The 22,067-nt window shown below is 43.0% G+C and overlaps 1 protein-coding gene across 4 annotated transcripts in view; it reads left to right on the top strand.

The window, feature by feature from the left end:
* Positions 1-22,067, top strand: part of LOC132208866 (utrophin-like) — a 249,157-nt gene that overhangs the window by 135,462 nt on the left and 91,628 nt on the right. For 2 of the 4 annotated variants that reach the window (XM_059644178.1, XM_059644180.1), the window contains exon 1: positions 14,232-14,935. The exons of 1 other annotated variant lie outside the window; for it this stretch is intronic. In XM_059644178.1, coding sequence (XP_059500161.1) covers positions 14,896-14,935 — 40 coding nt within the window. In that variant the 5' untranslated portion in view covers positions 14,232-14,895. Of the gene's footprint in view, positions 1-14,231; positions 15,000-22,067 lie in introns of those variants that run through there. One more of the 4 variants, XR_009444974.1, reaches the window with a different exon arrangement.

Genomic DNA, 22,067 nt, shown 5'->3' with positions numbered 1-22,067 from the left:
ACAGGATGCAGAGCTGGGCAAAGAACTGGCAGATGGAATTCAAACCAGAAAAGTGTGAAGTGATTTATTTTGTAAGTTCAAATTGAATGTAGATTACAGGGTTAATGGAAGTATGGAGGAACAGAGGGATCTTGGGGTCCATATCCAAAGCTCCCACCAAGTTGCTACCCAAGGTGAGAGGGTTTTTAAGAAGACATATGGTGTGTTGGCTTTCATTGACAGGAGAATTGATTTTAAGAGCCATTAGGTTATGCTGCAGCTCTCTGAAACTCTGGTTACTCCACACTTGTATTTTTATGTTCAGCTTTTGTCGCCTCATTATAGGAGAAATGTGGAAGCTTTAGAGAGAGTGTAGAGGAGATTTAGCAAGATGCTCAAAATTATCAGAAAGGCTGTCGAGGAGCTGGGCATGTCATGCTTCCACACTGTTTGCGAGTTTGCAGCATTCATTTGACAAATGTACTTGTTCAGAACTAAGGAAAGGTCACTGAAATGGTAACTCTGATTTTCCTTCACATATGCTGCCAGGCCTGCTGAGCTTTTCCAGCAACTTCTGCTTTTGTTTCTGATTTACAGCATCCGCAGTCCTCTTGGTTTTCACTCAGAATTTTTAATTTGTCTCAGTGGAAGGGATCAAAAATTTTGTTTTTAAGAGGGACCTGAAATAACTCCACAGAGCTGGTATCCTGTCACCAAGTCACCTTTTATTTACAAATGGAGAGCCCTGACACTCCAGTTCTTATCAATCAGCCAGGGCTTCCTGACTGGACTAGATTAAGCCCCATTCAGGAAACTCACTCTGTGCTGTCCATCTGGCTGACCTCGTTACATTCAATATATTCCTCCCCTTCTGAGTTCAAGGACACAGGCTGGTTCTTTTTCTTTTGTGGTTTCTGGATGTTCTAGCATCGGGTCAGGTTCCTCTAATCCTGCCTCGGATACGGGCAGAGTGTAATGTGTAGTAGCCTGCCTCTTGCGCCGAGAGTATCTCGCGAGAAATCAGTTTTATTCTGCAAGTGGAAAAGGCGTCGAGGCAGTGACCATCTCCGATTCCGAGGTATCTTCGATGCTTGACGGAGAAGTCGAACACACATGTTCTCGAACTATTGGAAAGGCTGTCGAGGAGCTGGGCACGTTGTGCCCCTGCACTGTTTGCGAGTTTGCAGCATTCGTATGGTCTTGGTGACATTCTCGTTCAGGGCTGTTGCATCTACTTGATCGTTATATGTCATTCGACCTGACCTCACATTGACCATGTCCGTTACTCGTGCAGGTCCATTCCTCTGGTTCCTACACCAAACGTTATCCCCTGAAATAAAGCCTCTCACTCAGCAGTCTCATGTCTGGCACTGGCTTTCCTGATGCCGTATCAGCCCAGTTTGGTTAGCATGTAAAACAATACTTTTCACTGTGTCTGTCTACATGTGACAGTTATATGTCAAATCAAATCTCATTTATTACCTTCCCATGTATACAAAGATGCATGCAGTGTGATATGTTAACCTTTGGAGTTTCACCAATAGCATTAATTCTCATTTCTGTTGCCTTTGAGCTTTTTTAATCAGCTTGCATTCCAACTGATATTTCACAGATTGTAGAATTGTGGGTTATTTGTGTTGTGGAGTCTTGCACATGGAGACTATGAATTTTGACTCTTTACTTTCATAACACGCGACTAATTATTTGCCACGATATATATTACGATATATAGATGGTGAAAGGATTTAGAGGAATTGTGTATGAAACCTGAACAGTAAATGAAGCTGTACAAAGCTTGATTTAGTCAAGACAAGAGCTTTGGAACTTTGTATCCATGTTGTTTATAACAATGTTATAATAGTGGATGTCGCCATGGACGTCCAGTCCTTATACACCTGCATTCCTCATGCAGATGGCCTCAAGGCCCTCCGCTTGTTCCTGTCCCACAGGCCCGACCAGTCCCCCTCCACTGACACCCTCTTCCGCCTAGCTAAACTCGTCCTCACCCTCAACAACTTCTCCTTCGATTCCTCCCACTTCGTACAGACAAAGGGGGTGGCCATGGGTACCTGCATGGGCCGAAGCTATGCCTGCCTCTTTGTAGGTGACATGGAACATCCCTCTTGCGCACCTGCACAGGCCCTCTGTTACATGGATGACTGTATCGGCGCCGCCTCTTGCTCCCCAGAGGAGCTCGAACAGTTCATCCACTTCACCAACACCTTCCGCCCCAACCTCAAGTTCACCTGGGCCATCTCCAACACATCCCTCTCCTTCCTGGACCTCTCAGTCTCCATCTCAGGCAACCAGCTAGAAACTGATGTCCATTTCAAGCCCACCGACCCCCACAGCTACCGAGAACACACCTCCTCCCACCCACCCTCCTGCAAAAATTCCATCCCCTATTCCCAATTCCTCCGCCTCCGCCACATCGCTCCCAGGATAAGGCATTCCACTCCCGCACATCCAAGATGTCCGCATTCTTCGAGGACTGCAACTTCCCTCCCGCAGTGGTCCAGAACGCCCTTGACCGTGTCTCCCGCATTTCCCACAATACATCCCTCACACCCCGCCCCTGCAACCACCGCCCTAAAAGAATCCCCCTCGTCTTCACATACCACCCCACCAGCCTCGGATACAACGCATCATCCTCCGACACTTCCGCCATCTACAAACCAACCCCACCACCCAAGACATTTTTCCATCCCCACCCCTGTCTGCTTTCCGGAGAGACCATTCTCTCCGAGACTCCCTTGTCCACTCCACACTCTCCCCTTCAACCCCACCACACCCGGCAACTTACCCTGCAACCGCTGGAAATGGTACACTTGCCCCCACACCTCCTCCCTCACCCCTGTCCCAGGCCCCAAGATGACTTTCCATATTAAGCAGATATTCACCTGCACATCTGCCAATTTGTACACTGTATCCACTGTACACGGTGTGGCTTCCTCTAAATTGGGGAAACCAAGCGGAGGCTTGGGGACCGCTTTGCAGAACACCTCTGCTCGGTTTTCAGTAAACAACTGCACCTCCCAGTCGCGAACCATTTTAACTCCCCCTCCCATTCTTGAGATGACATGTCCCTCGTGGGCCTCCTGCAGTGCCACAATGATGCCACCCGAAGGTTGCAGGAACAGCAACTCATATTCCGCTTGGGAACCCTGCAGCCCAATGGTATCAATGTGGATTTCACAAGCTTCTAATCTCCCGTCCTCCCACTGCATCCCAAAACCAGCCCAGTTCGTCCCCTCCCCCCACTGCATCTCAAAACCAGCCTAGCTCGTCCCCGCCTCCCTAACCTGTTCTTCCTCCCATCTATCCCCTCCTCCCACCTCAAGCCACTCCTCCATTTCCCACCTACCGACCTCATCCCGTCTCCATGATCTGTCCGTCCTCCCCGGACTGACCTATGCCCTCTCTACCTGCCCCACCTCTACTCTCCTCTCCACCTATCTTCTCCTCTATCCATCTTCGGTCCGCCTCCGCCTCCGCCTCTGTCCCTATTCATTTCAGAACTCTCTCCCCGTCCCTCTCTCTGATGAAGGGTCTCGGCCTGAAACGTCAGCTTTTGTGCTCCTGAGACGCTGCTGGGCCTGCTGTGTTCATCCAGCCTCACACTTTGTTATCTTGGATTCTCCAGCATCTGCAGTTCCCATTATCTCTGGTTATAATAGTGAGATTGAGTTATAATAGTGACAAGATTGAAGCAGTCTATCAAAAGCATTCATCTACACCCAGCCTCGAGTCTCATCCTTACAATTTGTTGCAGATCATATTTGGAAGAAATAATTTTAATGAGCTGCATTAGCATAATTGCAATCAGCACTTCACTGTATTACTTTTCTCAGGCGTCTTAACTTTTAGTCAGTTGAAAGTCAGGGTGAGAGCCTTAGTAACTTTGTAATGACAAACTGTCAAATGGAAGAAGTGCTGCAGTACTGAAAGTGTGAATGACAGTGCAAAAAGATGTAGAAAAAAATAACATTTATTGCTGCCTCTTTTAAAGTGTTTCAAGTGTGCATTGTGACTTTGAGGGAAATGGTTGAGGAGGAACTAATGAGCCCTGTGAGCTGAATTAATGCAAAGAAACTTGCAGTCTCCAGATTGTCAGAAACCACATGTATGACTAAAATTGTGAGTTGATATCCTGTGGAATTCCCGACCCGTGGAGCTGTGTGGATCTAGAGTTGGAAACCTGTCAGATAGGTCTAAGTATGGACTATTTTGTTTCAATTTCCATTATCTGATTGTTATAGCGGAAACTTGCATGGACTGAAGTTTCTTTCAAAACGACAAAAGCATGGACCTAAAATGATGGCTGTTGTCTTCTGACTATGGACTGCAGCAAGCTTCGGGCAACCTATGTGGAATGAATGAATAAATTAATCTGCATTTAAATCATGATTTCATCTGTAGTCATTGAAACAGGCAACTGAATCAGCATCAAGAAACTCACGTTTCCTGTTGTAGTTCACACATATATGGTACTTTTACACATTCTGAATGGAGAGCTCAACTGCCAGTCAGCCAGCTTGGAAAGATAGTGCAGCTAAACTCTGAAATTCCCACTAAACTATATTTCAACAGCTGTTATTGAGAAGAGAGCAGAAAAAGAGAAAAAAGATTCATTCATGACAAGAGCTGGAACGCTTTCTCTCCCGTTGTCTCTCATCATGTTGGAAGACAGTGCCTAGTGGAAAAAGCAAATTGGAAAACAACAATTTATCAAGGAAGCAAAGGTAGCTACAGATTCGTCTACTGCTGAGTATACATTTCAAACATGAAACAACCGTTCTCCCGAGCTAAGAATCTAACATCCCAAATGTACAAATGGCTTGGCCGGAGAAGCTACAAGTAACATTCATACCACACAAACCCCAGGCCGTGACCATCTCCAATAAGAGACAACCGAATCTCCAGCCCATGACATTCAGTGGTGTCATGGAATCCCCCTGTCTCACCATCCTTAGGGTTACCATTGACTGGAAATGCAGCTGAACTCGCCACGTAAACATCGTGGCTACAAGAGCAGGTCAGAGGCTAGGAATACTGCGGCAAGTAACTCGCCACCTAACTTATGAAAGCCTGTCCACCTTGTACACGGCACAAGTCAGGAGTGTGATGGGATGCTTCCCACTTGTCTGGATGGATGCAGCTCAAACAACACTCAAGAAGCTTGATGCCATCCAGGACAAAAAAGTCCATTTGATTGGCATCACATCCACAAACACCCACTTTCTCCAACCATTGATGCTCAGTAGCAGCAGCATGCATTGTCTAAAAGATGCACAGCAGAAATTCACCAAAAATCCTTGGCACCTTCCAAACCTCCAACTACTCTCAAGGCCCTCACTTCACAACTTTGTTAAAAAGGCAACTTGATAGATGACAATATTCTTTCATAATTTTTTGAATGTTGCTGAAATTAAATGATCAGTTTGGATGAGCATTTAGGAGGTGTCTAAAATTATAGTGGGATCTTGAACAATTGGCCATTGGGCTGAGGGGTGACAGATGGAGTTTAATTTGGATAAATGCGAGGTATTGCATTTTGGTAAACCAAATAAGGGCAGGACTTTTGCAGTTAATAGAACTGTGGATGGAGTTGTAAAACTGAGAGACCAAAGGATTGATGTTACATAATCCTTTGCAAGTTGGACGAGGTGGTTAAGAAGGCATTTAACACGCTTGCCTTCATTGATCAGACCATTGAGTTCTCGGAGTTGGTAGGTGGTCACTTTTTGAGTATTGTTCCGATTGCCTTGCTATAGGAAGGATGTGATTAAATTGGAGAGGGTTCGGGAAACATAGCAGGAGTTGGGACTGGAAACATAGTTGGGACTGGAGAATTTGAGCTGTAATGATACGCTGGATAGGCTGTGACCTTTGTCACTAGAGCTTTAGGAGGTTGATGGGTGACATTATACAGGTTTATAAAATCATGAGGGGTACCGATAAGATGAATAGCAAAGGCCTTTTCTCTAGGGTAGGGGAGTTCAAAACTAGAGCACACATTTTTAAAATAAATGGAGAAAGATTTAAACGTGACCTGAAGGGCAACTTTTTTACACAGAGGGTAGTTCGCTTGTGGAATGAACTGCCAGAGGAATTGGTAGATGCAGGTACAGTTCTACTCCGTTGCTGTATGATTCTATGACTCTGGTGTCAATTGACAATATAGCTGTCCCCAGGTTGAAGTGCCTCATTAGTTCTAGGATTCCTGCCAACTCGATAATATGAAGCAGAAGGTGAGAACTTTGGAAACAGCTTCAGGTATAAATTGTTTGCTTAAAGTAAGAACTATGTATGTATATTTTGTGATGGCATCCAAGCATGCTCTTCTGTTAAAATCCTATTGGCAACATCATTGCAAAACACAAAACACTACCTGTATTCTTGTTCTGAATGCCACCCTTTGATGCCATTTGGTGTTGAGATCGTGAACCAATCCCTTAATGAATTCCCTCCAATTGCATATTGCCTGAAATAGAAAGAAACAGGCCCAGGAGCCTGAGAAAGAGAAAATTAGAATGAACATGTTATTCTCCCTATTGCCAAGATATTCTCAGTTCCTGTGAAAAAGTGAATTTTTACAATTGCCTGAGTAGAAATTTATTCTGACCCATTGTATCAGTTCAGTAATCTTCAAAATAAACAATCATGAAGCTGCAATATTAGCAGGACCATTTAATAATATTTGGTCAGGCTTGCCTTGAAGAGATTGTGTTATCTATAAAATCAGGAGCGAGTTTATATGGTAACGAAATTACCTAATGGCCTGACCTTTAACAGTGCGCAGCTACCGACAGCACGTGACAGTATTGTTTATAAATATTTGTATTTTTTTGCTCCAAATACTAGCTTGTAGAATTTAGATTAAAGCAAGTATTATTTTGGAGTCTTTGAGCAAGTTATGTAGAAACTGCTGATTATTACAGAAATCATCAAAAAGGTGTAAATTGCTGGGAGGGAGAAGAGCTGTTACATTTATCAGTTGTCACGTTGACATATTCCATTGTAGTAGGTAAGTCCGTGTCTTCTGTGATTTATTTCTTGGAATTGCAAGTATTTATCTTTCAGAACTGCAAATGAAATTGCCACCAGCAATTTTTTTTTGGTGATCAACTTCGCCTCCATTATCCTGCATCACAATCAAATTCTAATATTTCTGAACTGAGGAATCATAGAATTTGACAGTATAGAAGGTGGCCATTTGTCCCAGCCTGTCTGTACTGGCTCCTGAAAGAGCTACCTTGCTTTGTCTCTGTTGGCCTCTAAATTCAGCACTTTCGAATATATATCTCAGGAAGGGTCACCGGACCTGAGATGTTAATTCCAATTTCTCTTCACAGATGCTGTCAGGCCTGTTGATCTTTTCTAGCAACTTTGTCAAGTTTTTGTCAAGTAAAGAGATTTAGATTCTCCCTTACTGGAGATTGTCATTGCCTGACATTTTTTTGTAATGCATAATTCTTACCACTTGTCAGCCCTAGCCTGAACTTTGCCCAGGCCTTGCTGCATATGGACATGGACTGCAGTAATCAGTGCCTATACCCACTTCTGACTTTGTGAAGGAGTTACGTTCATTGATAAAGCAGCTGAAGCTGGTCAGACTGAGGAACTTTGCAGCGATGACCTGGTACTGAGCTGATTGATCTCCAGCAACCACAACCATCCTGCCTTTTGCTGTCTATATCTTCAAGACCATTTCCCACCTGATTCCCATGGACTTCAGTTTTCGGAAGGCTTCTTGATGTCAAGGTGAGTTACTTTTCTGTCAGCCTTGGAAAACCATTCTTTTGTCTGTGTTTGGACCAAAATTGTATGAAAGTTAGAAGCTACGTTGGCCCTGATGGATCCCAAAATGAGCAACAATGAGCCGGTTATTGCCCAGTTTCGGGTCCAGTTCTGAGGAACAGTCACTGGACCTGAAATGTTAGCTCTGATTAATTTCAGTCACACACAGTTAGAGAAATTACGCTGTTCCAATCATAACATTAATTTATATAACCAAGCGCAACCTTGACTCGTACAATGAGTTAAAATTCTGGACTCGACCTCCAGTTACCCGGGCCATTCAGTACTAATCTCGGTCTTTTGACAGTGAACACTTTGTGGAGCTGTTTTATTAATTGTGTGGTGCTGTCATATGAACAGGAGCTGCCAGAGTTCGGCTTCTAATTAGCTCTTGTGTAATACAGATGATTTCAGTCAAGTTTTCATTATGTTCAAGGAGATATAGTGAGTTGACTGACTTTTATGAAGAGCTGTGCAATTTTTACAGCCATGTGTGTTTCTGCTGAAAGCAATATCTTTTGATGAATTGCATTGCGTGTGTCAAAAATGTGAAAAGATTTAGTTCAGCACACAGTGTGATTCTGAGTTGAGTGGCTTAAAAATATTTACAGATTTGTGACCAACATGCTCAGTGAATTTTTTGTCCAGGGAAAGCTTTATAAATCTCAGTATTCGTAACATAATCTCAACTATGTAATTTATACCCATATTCCTGGGTTATGCTCTATCTTTCATTCAAATTACTTTATAATCCATTACATGGATAATTCAAGATAACAAAGTGTGAAGCTGGATGAGCAGAGCAGGCCAAGCAGCATCTCAGGAGCACAAAAGCTGACGTTTCGGGCCCAGACCCTTCATCAGAGAGGGGGATGGGGTGAGGGTTCTGAAATAAATAGGGAGAGAGGGGGAGGCGGACTGAAGATGGAGAGAAAAGATGATAGGTGGAGAGGAGAGTATAGGTGGGGAGGTAGGGAGGGGGTAGGTCAGTTCAGAGAAGACGGAGAGGTCGAGAAGGCGGGATGAGGGAGTAGGTCGGAAATGGAGGTGCTGCTTGACGTGGGAGGAAGGGATGGGTGAGAGGAAGAACGGGTTAGGGAAGCGGAGACAAGTTGGGCTGGTTTTGGGATGCACTGTGGAGAGGGGAAGAACTGGGCTGGTTTTGGGATGCATTGGGAGAAGGGGAGATTTTGAAGCTTGCGAAGTCCACATTGATACCATTGGGCAGCAGGGTTCCCAAGCGGAATATGAGTTGCTGTTCCTGCAACCTTCAGGTGGCATCATTGTGGCACTGCAGGAGGCCCATGATGGACATGTCATCTAAAGAATGGGAGGGGGAGTGGAAATGGTTTGCGAATGGGAGGTGCAGTTGTTTATTGCGAACCGAGTGGAGGTGTTCTGCAAAGCGGTCCCCAAGCCTCCGCTTGGTTCCCCAATGTAGAGGAAGCCACACCGGGTACAATGGATACAGTATACCACATCGGCAGATGTGCAGGTGAACATCTGCTAAATATGGAAGGTCATCTTGGGGCCTGGGATGGGGGTGAGGGAGGAGGTATGGGGGCAAGTGTAGCACTTCGTGCGGTTGCAGGGGAAGGTGCCGGGTGTGGTGGGGTTGGAGGGACTGTGGAGCGGACAAGGGAGTCATGGAGAGAGTGGTCTCTCCAGAAGGCAGACAAGGGTGGGGATGGAAAAATGGCTTGGGTGCTGGGGTCGGATTGTAGATGGCGGAAGTGTCGGAGGATGATGCGTTGTATCCGGAGGTTGGTGGGGTGGTGTGTGAGAACGAGGGGGATCCTCTTGTGGCGGGGGCGGGGTGTGAGGGACGTGTTGCAGGAAATGCAGGCGACGTGGTCAAGGGCGTTCTCGACAACTGCGGGGGGAACGTTGCGGTCCTTGAAGAACGTGCACATCTGGGGTGTGCGGGAGTGGAATGCCTCATCCTGGGAGCAGATGCGGCAGAGGTGGAGGAATTGGGAATGGGGATAGAATTTTTGCAGGAGGGTGGGTGGGAGGAGGTGTATTCTAGGGAGCTGTGGGAGTCGGTGGGCTTGAAATGGACATCAGTTTCTAGCTGGTTACCTGAGATGGAGACTGAGAGGTCCAGCAAGGTGAGGGATGTGTTGGAGATGGCCCAGGTGAACTTGAGGTTGGGGTGGAAGGTGTTGGTGAAGTGGATGAACTGTTCGAGCTGCTCTGGGGAGCAAGTGGCGGCGCCGATACAATCATCAATGTAACAGAGGAAGAGGTGGGGTTTGGGGCCTGTGTAGGTGCGGACGAGGGACTGTTCCATGTCACCTACAAAGAGGCAGGCATAGCTTGAGCCCATGCGGGTACCCATGGCCACCTCCTTTGTCTGTACGAAGTCGGAGGAATCGAAAGAGAAGTTGTTGAGGGTGGGGACGAGTTTGGCTAGGTGGATGAGGCTGTCGGTGGAGGGGGACTGGTCAGGCCTGCGGGACAGGAAGAAGTGGAGGGTTTTGAGGCCATCTGCATGCGGAATACAGGTGTGTAGGGACTGGACGTCCATGGTGAAAATGAGGTGTTGGGGGCCAGGGGATTGGAAGTTCTGGAGGAGGTGGAGGGCGTGGGTGGTGTCACGGACGTAGGTGGGGAGTTCCTGGACCAAGGGGGAGAAAATGGAGTCCAGATAGGTGTAGATGAGTTCGGTGGGGCAGGAACAGGCTGAGACAATGGGTCGACCCAGGCAGGCAGGCTTCTGGATTTTGGGCAGGGCAGGCAGGTTTTTAACACAGCACAGGAGATTTGTTGAAACAGTATCTAATGGTAATCAGATTAAATCCTTTTCTTTATTCACTGCTCACTTTGGGAGTCATTCTGAGCTATTTCCCAGAAATGGTCATGTTAGGCAATCGAATTTGAATTTCTCAGCCAATATCTTTAACCAAAGTTATTGATATTATGAACTACCTATTATGCTTATGAATTGGTTATTGTCTCATAGAGGCCTCTAGCTCAGGAAAGGAACCTTTGGCACTGTGCCTGTGAAAAACAGCCACCTAACTATTCTAATTCCATTTTACGGCATTTGTACCATTTGCCTTGTATGCCTTGGCATAGCAAGTATCCCCTTTTATTTCGTAAATCTTACGAGGGTTTCTGCCTCAGCCACCCTTACTGGCAGTGAGTTCCAGATTCCTACACCCTCTTGGTAAAAACATTTTTCCTCTCATCCCTTCTGAATCTCTTGCCCCTTACCTTAAATCTACGTGACCAGTCATTGATCCCTGCACCAAAGCGAAAAGTTTCTTTCTGTTTATGCCTCTCATAATTTTATACATTTCAATCATATTCTCCCTTCATCTGTTCTGTTGTATGGAAAACAACTTTAGACTGTTCATTCTTCCTTCATTTCAAAAACTCTTCACCTTGGACAGCATCCTGATAAATCTCCCCTGCACCTTCTCCAGTGCAGTGACATCCCCACCAACCCTTCACCGTGGATTCCAGACCTGTGCCCATTACGCTAGCTGTGTCCTAAACAATGTTTTGCATAGTTCCAGCATAACCACCCTACTCTTAAACTCAATGCCTTAGTTAGTAAAGGTAAGTGTCCCTTATGCCTTCTTCATTACTTTATCTACCCGACCTGATACCTTAAGGGACTGGTGTACATGTATATCAAAATCCCTGGGATCCTCAGTGCTTCCACCTTTCATCATATATTCCTATTCCTTATTTGTCCTGCTGAAGTGCATTCTCTCACGTGTATCCAGATTGAATTCCATTTGCTGCTGATTAGCCTATCTATATTCTCCTGTAATCTAAAGCTAACCTCCTCATGAATGACTACTCCACCAATTTTTGCACCATCTGCAAACTAACTGATCCGCCTTGCTATGTAGATATCTAAATCGTTTATAAATAACACAAACAGCAATAAGTCCAACATTGATCCCTGCGCTGAACACAGAATTCCAATCACCAAAACACCAAGCAATCATCAACCTCTGTGCTTTGACATTCGACCAATTCTGGATCCGAGTAGCCAAATTTCGTCAGATCCCTTGGGCTATTCACTATTAGTCTCCCATGTGGGACATTGACAAAAGCCTTGCTGAAGTCCAAGTAGATTATGTCAAATGTAATCCCCTCTTGTACACACCTGGTTACTTCTTCAAAAAATGCAATCAAGTTATTCAGACATGGCCTCCCCTCAATAAAACCGTGACTGCCCTGCCTTTCCAAGTGTGGATTGATTCTGTCCCACAGAATTGCTTCCAGTAGTTTCCTCACCTGAGGTGAGACTTACTATTGTGTATCTTTATTTCAATATACAATTTTTATTCACTTTTGCGATATGGACATCACTGCCTGTCTTGAGTTGCCCTTGAGAAAGTGGTGGTGAGTTGCTTTCTTAACCCGCTGCATGCCATGTGATATAGCTACTCTCGCGATGACATTAGGGAGGGAATTCCAGGATTTTGACTTGTTTGAAGCATTTATATGTACTTTATCATGAAATGCTGACAAGGTCGACAAGGAAATATAAGGATTCAAAAAGATTTATGGTCCTCATGAAGAAATAGTTAGGACTGGTAGACAGACCCTCAATAATTTGCCCAGAACTGCGTGCTGTGTGTTTGTTGTCGGCCTTTTTCTAAAGCAGTTGATTCAAACAGTCTGATTGTAAAATTCTTTCCTGTACAAATGTTTGCTTTAAAATAAATAGCAGTAAAGAGAAGAATCCGTCTAGAATTAGATTTGATTTGTGTGTGGCTTTGAGAGTGATCTTGTCATGAGTATGCTGTGAGATTACCCCAGAGACTCTGATATGCTAAAGTAATAGACTTTTGGAGACTGGCAACAACTGTTCTGCTTCTGTGCCACCACAAAAAATCACATCTGTCTTGTTTAGAAATACTTGGAGGCATCCTGTTGCTGTGCATCTGATTTGAAAACTGTAACATGCAAAAACATACTCTTAGTATTACCCTGAAAGATTCAACATAAAGTAATTTAACAGATTTCTTCTATTGTCTAGAATATCTTCTGAAATATTTGGTTTGAAAATGGGTAAGTCACAAAATTGTATCAGTGATAATGGGAACTGCAGATGCTGCAGAATCCGAGAGTGTGGAGCTGGATGGACACCGAAGGCCAAGCAGCATTTTGACACATCCAGCATTGCCGAAGTGATTACCCACTGCAGTTTAGACACAACTTTATGAGCAGGCTTGTCATGAAAGACCAATTTAATCATCTAATAAGCTGTATGTTCTGGCTGAAATACTAAAACATGATGAAAATCTTTGCAATTAGACAACTGTTTTACATTTTGCATTATGCATAGAAACGGACAAACAAGAGGGTTGTGTTCTGAGGAGGGGTCACCCGACCCAAAACGTGAACTCTGATTTTTGTTCACAGATGCTGCCAGACCTGCTGAGCTTTGCCAGCAAGTTCTGTTTTTGGTGTCATCTGATTTTCTGATTTTGTTTTGTCATGTTGATTCTTTAGAGCACATGTTTTTGAAGTTGAGCCTTCCCTCAGAAACGTCTCATTTGTTTTCACCAGCCATTTGCTGTGTTTGCCAGCAGCAAAGCCAAAATTTCTTTAATTTATTTCTTGTGAAGCATGCCTTCAGCAACCTGAGTTTACCTTATGGGTATGCTGCGCTTTTCCTCCAGGCTTGGTATTTTTCCCTGTATCCGAGTGCAGTTATCAAGTGCATTCTCATGAGAGCAGTTTAATCATGGCTTTTCTTATTTTGAATTTGCTGTTGTTTTGGGTGTATAGTTTGGCAGTCTGTCGTTTGGTTGTTGCTCTGCTTTGGTTGGAAGGTTAATCTGATTATCTATAGCTGCTGTATTTGAGTTAGTATTTCTTTACCATTGAATCCATTGTACTTCTGAAATTTGACACAAATAGAATATAATTTCACTTTGTGACTTTGCTGTTAACACAGTAAATGGAGGAAAGTATTGGCCAGACAATGCTGAGAGGATGTAGAGAATCTACAAACAATTGTAATAAGGGTTACGAATGTGATAACTCTCGCTGGCGTATGCCAGTTGAATTTCTTGTGTTAAATTGCTAGATTATATTTTGGGGGTATAATTCTGAAAATAATATCTTGCTGTATGGAAAACAATATCCTTGAACACTGGTAGGTCAGTTGGAAGGCAAAGAAACACTGGGATTCCTGAAAGTAGAAGGAGAGAGAAAAATCAAAGCATTAATGAACCTGGTCGAAAGTCCATAATTGCCAGTGATACATCAGAGAATTTGTTGGTTACCTGGCTGCTGATGCACTAAAGCAGTAACACATAATAATGAAGTAACAAAAAACCATTCAAAAATGAGAGGGCATTGAAATAACTGACAGCATTGAATCTGCTCCTGTTGTGATGAAAGTGCCTTATTGATTTGTAACAAAATAGTTCCAGGGCTACATTGTATCAACTCAACTAGGCAGTGCAGTGATCTGTAGTATGAGGTAGAGAAGCACAGTGGAACTGATGGGCACAGATCTCTGAACTCTCAGCCTGTAGCAAAGATGGTAATAAATCTGAGGGACTTTTACATGAACACATTAATTTACAGATCATTGGGAGTGGTCTGGTATTTTGCTGTGGTCTTCCTTGCCCTGGGGACTGAAGTCCCATTTGATGTCACTGTTTGGTTATATGTTTACAATAGACTCCCTTCGAGGATTGGTTTTCTTACCTTTGCGCAGAAAGTCCTTTTTAAAAATTTCTTATGTGACGATCGGTCAGTTATTTTTGACTTCCAAATTGCCAGCGGTTTAGACCAACTGTTTGATTCAGACGGACCCCAAAATTGGGTACGTTAAAGGAAAAACAGCTGGGCTGTTGGAAGAAGCGAGAACTAGCAAAGTCTTTGACTGAACTTTAGGGTGAGAACTGCCTGGGACGAAGAAAGCACAATGGAAGATGGCTGAAAGCCGCAAAAGACTACTGAGCACCCTGGATCTGGGTATCTTTGGACGAGTTCTTTTGAATTGATGGATGTGTGAAACTGCTAATATGTAAACCACAATCTGATGGATTTAGTGTGTAAGAGAAACATGAGGACAGGTTAAAACAGGAGGTAATCTTCTTGAAGATGTAAAACTGCAGCACAACAGCAGTAATGGGACAACCTATTGCAGAAAGATGTCGGCTGTGTCAAGGTGAGACATAATGATGAATGGCCTGAACTTCAGCTTGCAGGAGTTGCTAAGAAAAATTGAACAGGTATAGTAAGAAAAACATGATTTTATCTAATGGCCTAATATTTAGTTCTTCATTCCATGTTATTCACTTTGCGTTTAATTTCTGTTGATGCAGTGGTTAATACCACAGCACACATTCTCTTACATACTTCAATGTGTTGTTGATCCGTTTCTAAGCAGGTTGAAAACTGTGTTAGTGCCACGCATAATGGAATTTTATGAACATACAACAGCAGTAAAAGTCAAAGTACATTTATGTTAAGTTTATAGAGAACTACAAAGTGTGTTCAAATGTTGGGAAAAGTCAGTGGAATAGTTGATTTGTGTTTTAGTTAATTACCAGAGATGCCTGTCACAATTTACAGAGAGCATATCCTGCTGTGGAGTGCCATGTCTTTGTTTAAATTGAGAAATTAAACATGTAATGATTCTCTTATATATTCGAACAGCTGAAAGTAAATACAGTGGTCATTCTTAAATAGACTCTGCTTTAAACCCCATAAACCTATCCAGCTTTTAATTGAGGAGGATAGTTATTCACCAGTTTTAAATACATTGATCGAATACATGTGTGTTCCATTTATCATTGTTCTAATTGTTTTGAAGTAGTATTTACTGTGGAGAAATGCAAGAAACCTGTTCTGGCCATGGTTTCCAGCCAAACAATTGGGGCCACAATTTATGGGAGTTTTCTCAATTTTCTGGAACTTAGTAGCATTTGACCATCGACTGCATGAATTATTCATATGCCTGAGAGTTTGTAATTAGTTTTGCTGACCTTTTACTGTGGCCTAATTTCCACTGCTAATTTAGTGAAAGAAATCCATATAGTATGGATTAACAAGAGTGCCTTATTCACAGCATTGTAAAGTTGGACCAGAGAGTGGATGATGCTTATACGAGCATCCATTTGCTGTCAGGTACCTGGATTGATTGAACTGACATTTCATTTCCTGACCTCCTGCCCTTGGCCTCTCTATGGCAACAATTTTTGAATTAGTAGAATAAGGTCTTGTTATCATGTTAAAAAGGGGAATTGTCAAAGAGGATGTTTTTGGCTTTTATTGCAGTTTCAGGATAAACGAAAAAGATGCTGAATTAATTTTTGAGTGAAATTTGTACCCAAAGGCAGAATGACTGTGAAGTGGGGTTGTATCTGTCTGCAAGAACCAAGCATGTTGTTTTTATGGAATTAACAAATTGATGCATAAACATGGGGGAGGAGTAAGGTGTTACATATCATGGTTATTAGCTGATTAAAGCCTGAGTTCTTGTGCAGGGGTTGTTTCCTTCATGTAGATGCCTGTTGAGCGAGAGAGAGATTTTGTTTATTTGAATTTAATGTCTCTGGAGTTTAACACACTGTGAAAAGCATTTGTGTTGCATTTGCATTGCATTTCATACAGTTTTCACAGTGTGCGAACCATGGCACAGAGCAAAGCAGTAGATCAAATGTATGACTGAATATTACGTTCAAGGTAGAGCTCAGTTCATGCAGCAGTCATAGAATCCTTAGTGTGGAAGCAGACCATTTGCTCCATCGAGTCCACGCCGAACCTCCAAAGAGCAGCCTATCCAGATTTATCCCCCTACATTATGCCTGTCATCCTGCACATCGCACAGCTAATCCACCTTACCTGCGTGCCTTAGGACTGTGGGACGAAACCGCAGCACTCAGAGGAAACCCACGCAGACATGGGGAGAACGTGCGAACTCCACACAGACGGCTGCCGAAGTGGGGAATCGAACCCAGGTCCCTGGCGCTGTGAGGCAGCACAACTAACCACTTATCCACGGCACTGCCCACTCAATATTTGGGAAATAAGGGTTGAAGACTAATTGTGTGTTTAAAAATAACCTAATTCTGGCTTAGTAGCTTCTTAAAAGTGCAGTGTTTTTGATAGTAGCAGACCGTTGCTTTAGCTAGCCATTCCTTCCAAGCCTTTCATCAGTTTCTGTTTGATTCTGGAACCAAGAGCCTCCTCTATCTGTTTTCTTTCATTTCGTTCTTCCAGTCATTGATGTGTGGATTGCTTTAAGGCAAGTTTGAAGATCATTATCTGCAGATGCTTGATCCTGAGCAATTTTCTTGACAATCTTATTTTTAACCAGCAGTGGTTTGCTATTCCCTTTCACTTTTAGGGACAGACTGAGGAGGCAGATTCCAGATCTACCTCAGTTGGAATGGGAATCGTGTCCATGCAGTTGGCATTATTCTTGAGGGAATTTGCCCAACCCAATAAATCTCTGATATTTATTTTCCATTAAGGGTCCCTCATGAATCTTTTTCAGAGACATTAAAGCCTCACAACCAGAAATTGCTCCGACAAATCAGCACTTCTTAGAAAAAAGAGAGATAACAAGGTGTAGAGGTGATGAACACAGCAGACCAAGCAGCATCAGAGGAGCAGGAGGGCTGATGTTTTGGGCCTAGACCATTCTTCTGATTGGTTTCGGCCTGAAACATGAGCTTTTCTGCTCCTCTGATGCTGCTTGTCCTGCTGTGTTCATCCAGCTGTACACCTTGTCATCTCAGATTCTCCAGCATCTGCAGTTCCTACTGTCTCTGAAACTCATTGTAAGAATCAACCTTGATTTCTTGCTTTGGGATCCATCCATTAATTCACATCTTTCCTGTAAGATGGAATGAGGAATGAAATACTTTATACCAGATGCAAAATCTAGTGTGGCAGACGAAATTCAGCATGTGTCGTGAGAACTGACACAGAAACAAGGTAGAATAAATGTTATAATTTAAATGGCTGCACAGAAATAAAGACACACATACTCAACAGTTCTCATACACCGACTCGAAAGTCTCTGTCGGTGGCAGGGTTAGACTATTAGAAGCACAGTCTGTAGCAAGTTCCATTAAGGAATTTATTCACACAAAGCTGAAAAAAGTGTAGAGTTGTGAGAAGGGAAAATGGAGTGGGGCGAATTGTGGATAATGCTTGCAGGGAACCAAAGTGACAAAGTGAATTGCTTCCTCTCAAGATTTAAGAACCTTGATATAGCCTTGCAAATCCATGTGCAACTTCAATATCTTAAATATAAAGTCACATTTTTACTTAAACATTTTCTCTAGTCACCACTGCAAATATTGAATCGGTGATTTTTAATGGCACTTCAGTCAAAGCCCAAATCGATCTTAGAAATAGGAGTAAGCCATTTATCCCTTGACCCTGCTGAATTTTTCAGTGTTATGGCTGATCTGATTGGGCCTTAACTCCACTTTCCTGCCTGCCTTCCGTAGCCCTCAACTCCAGAACTCTAAAATCTGTTAGGCAACCTGGAATTAGTCAGGAACCTGGCCTCCACTGCGAGCTGGGCCAGAGAATTCCAAACTGATGACTGAGAACATTTTCTTTTCATCCTATTTTACATAGGAGACCCCTTAGTTTTAAACAGTATGCCTAGTCCTGGAATCCTTTCGGCATCTACCCCGTTAAGACCTCTCAGAATCTTGGGTTTCAAAAAGACCAGTTCTTATTCTTCTAATCGCCAATGAGTTAAGGCCTAACTTGCTCAGGCTTTCCACGTAGTCAAGTCCTCACCCTAAGAATCAACATAAAGAATGTTCTTTTGAACTGCTTCCAATATAAACATATCCTGAAGGAAGGAGGTCAAAACTATACCCTGCTGTATATTGGGGCAGCTAGAATTCCCACCTTTTTTCAGTTCCCCTTGTAATAGAGGCCAGTGTTCCCTGATCTTTCTAATTGTTTCTTAACATTTTGCGACAAATTATGTAGCACCTAGGTATTACTTGTGTGTGTTTGTTACATTGTGTCTTCACAGGACCCTTGTGGTGCAGTGATAGTGTCCCTGTCTTTAGACCAACAAGTTTAAGTTTCACCTGCTCCAGAGGTGTGTAACAGGTTGATTAGAAAATGTCTATATTGTCTTTTCATCCGGTCAGTGTGAGGACTACCAATATCTAGAACTGGGTCTGATGCCATTTCGCCAAAACCTCTGCCTTGTTATTTCAAATTCTTTTGGTTTGTTGCATGTATGCAGAAGTCTGAAAGTAATAATGCTGCCACTTTTTCACCTTACTCCTAATTATGGTGGTGTCTTGTTTGCCCTTCTTGATAGATATTTGGAGAAAGCTTGTTGTTTTCTATATTTTCTGCCAAATGACTCTCATGTCTCCTCTTTGTGTTGACTTGATTTTATAGTGCCACCCATGGTGGTTCCTGCCTGTGCCTTTCAGAGTGTTGTAGGGATTTTCTTGCTTCCATTCTTGTGTGACCACTTTTCCACACATTCTGTTTTATTTTCTTCTCTGAGCGTAACCTGACGGCATAGAGTTTTACATGGCTATCAATGTTCGGATTGCTGTCCTGACTCTGGCCGCCTTTGGGTCTTGCAAGCGTAGGCTGATTGAGCGTGAGCACAAGCCTATTGTGAATGGCTGAAAGAACATGTTTAATTTGATCAGCTACTTGTTAGCAGACATTTTGTTTCACATGGCATTAGATGTGATTCTGTGATTGGGGCATTGCTTACCAAAGAATCCGAAGTGTGTGTCAGTAGCTGCACTAAAAAACAATTTAATTGGTTAATCTTGTAATGTATCTTATGCGTTCGAGCTAGATGCGACCTAGTTACATTCACAGGTGCTTTCTCCTGAACCAAGTGATTTGTCCAATTTCTGCACTTTTTTAAAATTACCCAATAGCGCGGTAACACTTGGACTAGTTAGAGTCAACTTGTCAATCGATCAGCCCTTTTCTTCTGTGCTATAAATTATGATCCTTTGAAACTTAGCATTCTTGCATTTGTCCTGATGAGTACAAAGTGGAAAGCTGTGGCAAATTGTGTCTGTTTTTGGCAGTATTCTATATGCTGAAAACGCAAGAGATGATAACTTAATGAAAGGGCTGTTCCTTCACTGTTGCTGGGCCAAAAACCTGGGATTCCCTCCCAAATAGCATTGTGGGTCAACCCATAGCAGGAGGAATGCAATGGTTTAAGAAGATAGCTCACCACCCCCTTCTCAAGGGAAACTAGGGATAGGCAAGAAATGCTGGCCAGCCAGTGACGCCCACATCCCACAAATGAATAAAAAAATGAAGGATCAACATATTTTTTCTTGCTGATTAATCTGCTGTACATCTCCACTATTTCCTGGATTTATATATACAAAATATCTGACTTTTTTGGGGGCAAATATGTTGAAACTTTCTTTGGTAATGTTATTCAAGAGTCAGCCTAATACAGATTAAGCTATCAATCTTAAACCTTGTTAAACTCGACAGAAATGAAAACTCTACTTTCCATTTATAGAGTTTATGCCACTATGACAATTTGTTGTCCCTAAATCTTGTAGATAATAAAGAATTACCAACCCATTCTATAATGGTCATTGTTTGGTTTGTCAAAGGCCAAAGGTCCCAAATCTGATTGAATCAACAACTGGATAGGCCTGTTCAGGTTGCCTTAGTAGATCTTTAATTGATTCTGTCTGAAATATTTGATTGCACTGCAAGTATATTACATGAAGGCAAAACAGTAATGTTGTTAACTTGTTGAATCCAACATTTTTTTGTCCAGTCCTTCAAAGACAGTTTCCCTGTTTAGCCCTTAATAAACATCACAAACAGAGAGATATAGCTGGGACTTTTTGGTCATGTGTTCTGGTAGTCCATGATGGCCTGGATTTACTGTAAAAATATCAGTGAAGCTAACAGTGGGCTAAATATTCCCAGCCTTTCTGGATGATGTGGGCAGTGCTGGATCAGTTGGAAAAACTATGACAAGATTAGAAAGAAATACTTGGCTTTGAGAAAAAAAATCCAGTTTTCCATCAAAGGTTTCAACGGTGAGAGATGAGTTTCACTAGTGTGCAACAAAAGGCCTTTGTGCGAGTATTTAGGTCTCATGAGTATCTCACCTCACCTTGAAGTGAGGAATTAGACAGTGACAATTACTGACATGAAAGTCAGAGTGGATATTTGCCAGCTGTTGCAACTGCTTCTCTCGCCTCTATCTTGGCCAGCAATTGTCAACATCGCAGGGTCTGCTCTCGGGGAAGTGACTGCTGGCACCCGCGTGACGACAGAGTTTGGCTTTGGACAAACCTCCTACTGATATGCCTTCGACCTGCCTGGATTCACAACCAAATATTAGGTCCAGAACTGTGCACACCCCGCCTCCCCTCCCCCCTCCCCCGCCCCCGAATGCAATGCAACTCAAGTATTTTGCTCCCTTCCTACCTTGCAAACTTAAACTATTCCAGTGAGTGGTTGGGTAGTTAAAGTCCCCTATTACGGCCTTATTATTCTTACCCTTGTCTGAAATTTAATTATATTTCAATCCTGTATCTCTCAGACTGTTCAGGAGCACACAACAGTAAGCTTGCCCTTTTTATGTTTGTTGCCTCCTTCCATATAACTTTGCTTTGTGATCCTTCCAAGTTATAATCCTTCTTCATTGATTCCTTGTTCAATATTGTGACCCACCTTCTTTACATGGCCCACTCTTCTGTCTGTTCTGCTCTCTATCTGGTCTGAATACCCGAAAACGACAAGTGATGAGCTGCCAATCATGCCCATCTTTCAACCACGCCTCAGTTTTAGCTATGATATAATACTCCCACATGCCTGTCTGTACACTCAGCTCATCCGTCTTATTCTATACACTGCCCACATTAATGAAATACATTCTATTTAACCATATCAAACTCACTTCTGTCTTACATGCCATTTGGTTCCTCACCCTTCCAGACTTAATCACTCACTCGCTGACTCAAACATTTTAACTTAGAATTCATCTCAAAATCTATCCCCTCTGAACTACTTGTCAGGATCCACCCTCCTTCCTTCAAATGACTAATATATGTTGTAAACAGTTGTAGTCCCACCGCCGATTCCTGTAGAACCCCACTGGTCATGGGTCACCAAACTGAAAAAGAACCCTTTATCTCCAATTGCTGTTTCTTGCCTATGAACCAATCTGTATCCATGCTAATATGCTACCTCCAACACCGTGGGCTCTCATGTTATGACTTAACCTTTTGTCAAAATACAAAGCCCAAAGACAACACATCTATAGAACATCGAACATTACCGCACAGAACAGGCCC

This window comes from Stegostoma tigrinum, unplaced genomic scaffold, assembly GCF_030684315.1.
Source record: "Stegostoma tigrinum isolate sSteTig4 unplaced genomic scaffold, sSteTig4.hap1 scaffold_55, whole genome shotgun sequence".
In the NCBI taxonomy this organism is placed as follows: domain Eukaryota; kingdom Metazoa; phylum Chordata; class Chondrichthyes; order Orectolobiformes; family Stegostomatidae; genus Stegostoma; species Stegostoma tigrinum.
This window is presented reverse-complemented; position numbering and strand designations above follow the sequence as displayed.